Source organism: Anneissia japonica, unplaced genomic scaffold (genome assembly GCF_011630105.1).
Source record: "Anneissia japonica isolate Jap-2015-1 unplaced genomic scaffold, ASM1163010v1 scaffold288033_len957474_cov176, whole genome shotgun sequence".
NCBI classification, from domain to species: Eukaryota; Metazoa; Echinodermata; class Crinoidea; order Comatulida; family Comatulidae; genus Anneissia; species Anneissia japonica.
The window spans coordinates 614,431-619,381 of NW_022715491.1; the positions used below are offsets into that span (position 1 = coordinate 614,431).

The 4,951-nt window shown below is 34.8% G+C and overlaps 2 protein-coding genes across 3 annotated transcripts in view; one reads left to right on the plus strand and one right to left on the minus strand.

Moving 5' to 3' along the window:
• LOC117109256 (tctex1 domain-containing protein 3-like) overlaps nt 1-2,771 on the minus strand; it is a 6,921-nt gene extending 4,150 nt beyond the window's left edge. The window contains exons 1-2 of the mRNA XM_033251523.1: nt 2,504-2,771; nt 2,047-2,178 (exon numbers count right to left, since the gene is read on the minus strand). Of these exons, the coding sequence (XP_033107414.1) occupies nt 2,047-2,153 (107 nt within the window). The 5' untranslated portion in view covers nt 2,154-2,178; nt 2,504-2,771. The remainder of the gene's footprint in view (nt 1-2,046; nt 2,179-2,503) is intronic.
• Nucleotides 2,772-3,146: 375 nt separating this feature from the next.
• The window catches only part of LOC117109255 (acidic leucine-rich nuclear phosphoprotein 32 family member B-like), a 12,664-nt gene continuing 10,859 nt past the window's right edge, over nt 3,147-4,951 (plus strand). Inside the window, exon 1 of one of the 2 annotated variants that reach the window (XM_033251521.1) lies at nt 3,147-3,293. The gene's annotated coding sequence lies outside the window, so the exon portion shown is untranslated. The remainder of the gene's footprint in view (nt 3,294-4,951) is intronic. The other variant, XM_033251522.1, reaches the window with a different exon arrangement.

The window sequence follows — 4,951 nt, forward strand, 5'->3', positions numbered from 1 at the left end:
TATGTGTGTGTGTGTGTGTTTATATACATGCATATATGTATATATAGGCCTATATATATATATAGGCTTATATATACATATATATATATATGTATGTATGTATATCACTTTCTTTGTATATGAATGACAGATAGAGATAAAGTCATAATTGTTTAAACGTTAAAGAAGAGGAATCTGCGAAGTGTGAAAAACAGGTGCCTAACCGGGATTCCGAACTCGGGACCTTCTGCTATCGATGAAGACGCCTTAATCAACTTGGCCATTGAGGCTTTGTTGGGAATTCAGAATCCAATTAAAGCATCTAATTCTTCACACACACTAATGCGTATTAGACAGCACTAGTCCTAGATGCATGGCTAACAACAGAAATCAATATGATACGCCCTAGTTGCTGGTTTACCATTTCAAATCTGAAAACAGCTTCACAAAATGTGCCTCAATAACACCTTTATTCTATGTAAATAAATTCAGAGTATTTGCTTTTAAAATATACAAATCAAACTTATCAAAAAAAAAAAGAAACCTTTTGAGTCCTATTTTGTCAAAATAGGACTCTTTGTATAGTACGGTATATATTTTGTTAAATATATCAAATTGACCTGACAGTACAAAACGAAAACTCGGGCATGAACGAGTTGATGGCAGTTTTCCTTGACGAGTGTGTGTTATAGTCCGAAAGATGGGATGATCGTTTTAGGGGCATGCAGTGTGGTTCCAGAAATTCGCCGACAAGAATCCGACACTGCTCGAAAAGGGGGCAAGGCCGACTAGAACCTCGGTCAGGTTTCCAGGGCGGATTTAGGAGGGGACCGGGCCGGCCCTGGCTCCCATTCCCCCTTCCCCCACTTTTTGGAAGGTAAAACACAGAGAAAAAAAAAAGAAAGAAAGAAAGAAAGAAAAAGAAAAAAATGATCGCCCAAAACGACTCAGAGGTTACTTTCAGGCGTCTAAAACACAAAAATTTCGCGGACTCCCTAGGTATTATTATCTCGATCCCCTAGGTAGGACATCTCTGAAGCCGCCCCTGGGCTCTAGGGATAAAACTTAAGGTTTAGTATGTTCGAAATTGTACTATTAGACCAAAATATTAGGGACTGGCAATCAAAACAACGTTATGTGGAGAGGCAAAATTATTATTTTAAAGATAACCCCAAGGAGATTCCTTCTGCCCCCCCCCCCCCCCCCCCCCGCCCCCACCTTAATATATCTGGCTGCAAAGTACTGTATTTTAGGCCATTAATGTTGGTCGTGTTATGATGTAGGCATAGTAGTATCAGAAAAAAAAAAAAAAAAAAAAAAAAACAAGAAGGCCTAAATTGTTTTCTTTTACGACGAGTCGTGGCCGAAGTTCTCTGCCTCCACTCATTGGTGCCACCATAGTGCAAATTATAGTAAACTAAAATTCTCTCTAAAATTAAAATAAAAAGTACGTTGCATTAATTTCTTATCGCTGGTATAAACTGCTTTTTTAAAAGTTAAAACTTGGGCTTTATATCAAGCCAGTAGACACCCTTACCTGCCTTGTTGAGTTAACACGGTATCGCATGTTAACAAAATTCATTTGATTATGTTTTTTTTTTATTATTATTGATTTTGTAAACAATTTTGATATGATACTGTACTACTGCAGTACTTTTTTTGTTTTTTGCTAGGGAAATGTTTAACTAGAAAACAGCTGTGATCTAGAATTTTAATATTACCCACCAGCATACAAAAACGTTCTTATGGCGTTTGTAGAAGTTGTGGTAGGTTTGTCACACAATAATGTTGGCATTTAAGCGTTATTTAGTTGTGAAATCACGGACTAAATACGTAGGTCTATTTTTCTACAACGTTTTCTACACCAACTTTAACGTTCTTATAACATAAAAGTATTAGGCCTAGATGGGAGAGGATTTCTAGACCAGGCCAAATTATATCATAAATTTAAATATAACTGTAGACTGATGAGTTTTGTAGGCCTATATCAAGAAGAGTGTATAAAATTGGAATGAAACACAGGCGTAATTCTCAACGAACGTCTTTATACCAGAGAGTACTACTTACAACAAACAACTGTTAGATACAAGTTGCAAAGAACCTTTATCTTCAATATGTCTATGTGTTTTTAATGCAAAACAGCTACTTCCTTCAGTGTTATCCGTCGAAGTCATTATTTTGTTTCTTGTGTTAGACCACCTGTAAAGGCCTTTACATTACTTAGACCTGTATAATTTATGTATCGACTTTTGTCGCAAATCAACAATGTAGTTGCGCACCATGGACACGCGTACATTATGCGCGCGTTACGCTACGCAACGGCGCAGGCGGTCTGCCGTCACTCTGTAACCATAGTGTATTCTACTATCTGAGCTGATCGGTTTTATTGTTACACGCTACCACGATACACACAACGCCTAGACGAGGTTATTTATAAAACATGTCGATTATAATGTTTATTGAAAATGCTGCTAAACATAATAATAATATTCATAATATAGTGGTTTCTCCCGACATTCCATACCGATTTCCCGCACCCCTCTCCTAAGCCAAATCACCATACAACGTTATCATTCTAGAAACCAGATCGACGAGCACAACGTCTTCTTCTTCAACTCGAACGCACTGCATTTATGCCTAAAATCGTGCATTGAAACTCCGCCGAATGTACTGTTAACCGCTCCGCTGCCTTCCTAACACATTCGTACATATATAAACATACATATTCGACGTAGTATATGACGGAATGTTGACACTTTTCACTGTTGATACTAATTGTCAATAAAGTAACCCAAACCACACGTAATCACTCCATTGTTTGCCCTTCCAACTCCCACCAAAATTACAGTGCAAAACAAGTCGGTTTCAAAACAGTTCACAAGTTCGGCTTTAGAGGGCCTGCTGCCTAAATATCCACTGATACGACTTCAAATTGAATTGAATACGAAAACGTACAGCGCCTGTGTGTGCCCGCAATTCAATGCAACACAGGTCTAAAACCAAAAGACCTTTCGAGATTGTAGCCATTTTGTATTTGGTCATGATCTAGGACGAAATAGGCTTTGCCCCACCCAACTATTTCGGCCATTGGAACGCCATTGTTTTCTATCTGTCTAACATATTACGAACGAAATTGAGATGGTAACCAAAATGAGTAAAATTGGAGAAGAAATTCACCCAATGTGTGTAGAAATTGATGGTATTTTCCAAGCGGTTCCTGCAAGATTCACAGAAAATATTGCAACACTGCAAAATACGAGCTACAATGGCGAAGCCAAGAATGCAGCTTTTTTATCAGATATACGGTAAATGAGGTAGGAGGAACATAGTGGCATGTGTTTTCCTTCCATTTTACTGAACTTAATTGAGTCAATATATGAATTAAACATTCTTTTTAGGCTGTTTAAAGTTTCTTTTTTATATGGTAGGCATGTCGCGAAGAAGTCACGTGACACGCAACGACCTCAGTAATAATAGACGCGTTTGTTTAGCAGTTTGCCCTTTACTACGCATGTACAAAGTTTGCGGGATCATCTTCCATTACCTAGCTAAACCCATTTATTACCGGGGTTTTTCGTTTCATTTTCTATGTCAAAAATGTAGGCGGCTAAAGTATACATATATAAAAATGATATTGAACTGTAAAGGTATTTGCGTGAATAATATCACATGCTATAATGTTAGCACAGTATAGAAATGAAGGCGCTCATTATTTTAATTGGAATAAGAAAAACAGTGGCAGTACTGTATTCATTTATGTAATAATATGTAGAGAAATTGATTAACTTAAGATTGAAATAAAATTATAATTTTTATAAAAAAAACAATTAAATTGGTCAGTGTACAAAAAAGTTCGCTGAAATTCAGGTCGCTGAGGCTTATTATATGTTACAATATATAGCATTGTTTGAAGTAGACAATTACATATTTTAAGATTAAGATACAGTTACTATTTTATAAATGCTAAAATTATGATTATTAATATATACAAGGTACAGTATTTTATTGGTCAATGTGTAAAATGGTTCATTCATACAAAAATACACAACAAAATGTAACATTGGTGAAAGTAGAAAATTTCAGTAATTAATACAGTAGTTAATTTTCTATTTAATTAAATGAACTAAACAAATTTAATTCCATATTTCAATTGTCCTAGAAATTTATAAAATTGCAAATTTAAAAATTGTAATTGCAAAAAAAAAAAAAATTTGTTAATGGACAGGTATACCAGATTTTTGTATCCTTTTGCATAGGCTATTAAATTTGTTTGTATAGAAGACAATAGTACAGTACTGTAGTTAGAAGAAACTATTGTAATGGAGAAAGCCCAAGTTATTTGACAATAAAAGCAAACTTAAAAACAAGGTGCAATAATTGGTGGACTGTTAACTTCTCTTATTTTGAATCGTCCGTTTTCCATTAACTTCTCTTATTTTGAATCGTCCGTTTTCCATAACTATTGTTTTTAAGGTGAGACTGTTTTAATACCTTGTTTACCAAACTTATTTTTTAAAAGTTTTCAGGAGGGTGGTAAAATCAGTTAAAAATAAAATTCTGTTTTCATATTTAAAAAAATGATTTTGCCAAAGCATCTAGGTGGAGGAGAAAATAAAAATATAATGTTATTGATGAATGTATACAGTGTTAATGAGATTGATAAATGCTTTAAATTTATATAATTAAAGAAAGAAATATATATTATTAATGGAGATTTCAGGGGAGCATAGTGCATGATAAAAATAAATAACTTTTTTATCTTTTCTGAAATTTCCATTTTTCATGGCTGACTTCCAAAAATAAAATTTCATTTTTTATTCGAAATTACCATTACTTACACTCAGTGGGTACTGTACTCTAAAAAAGGTATTAAAACAGTCTTACCTAAGGATATTAAACTAAGAATAAGTTATTGGAACACTGAGTAGATTTTTTTTGGTGGGGGGGGGGGGGGGGTGGGGGGGAGGGGTAG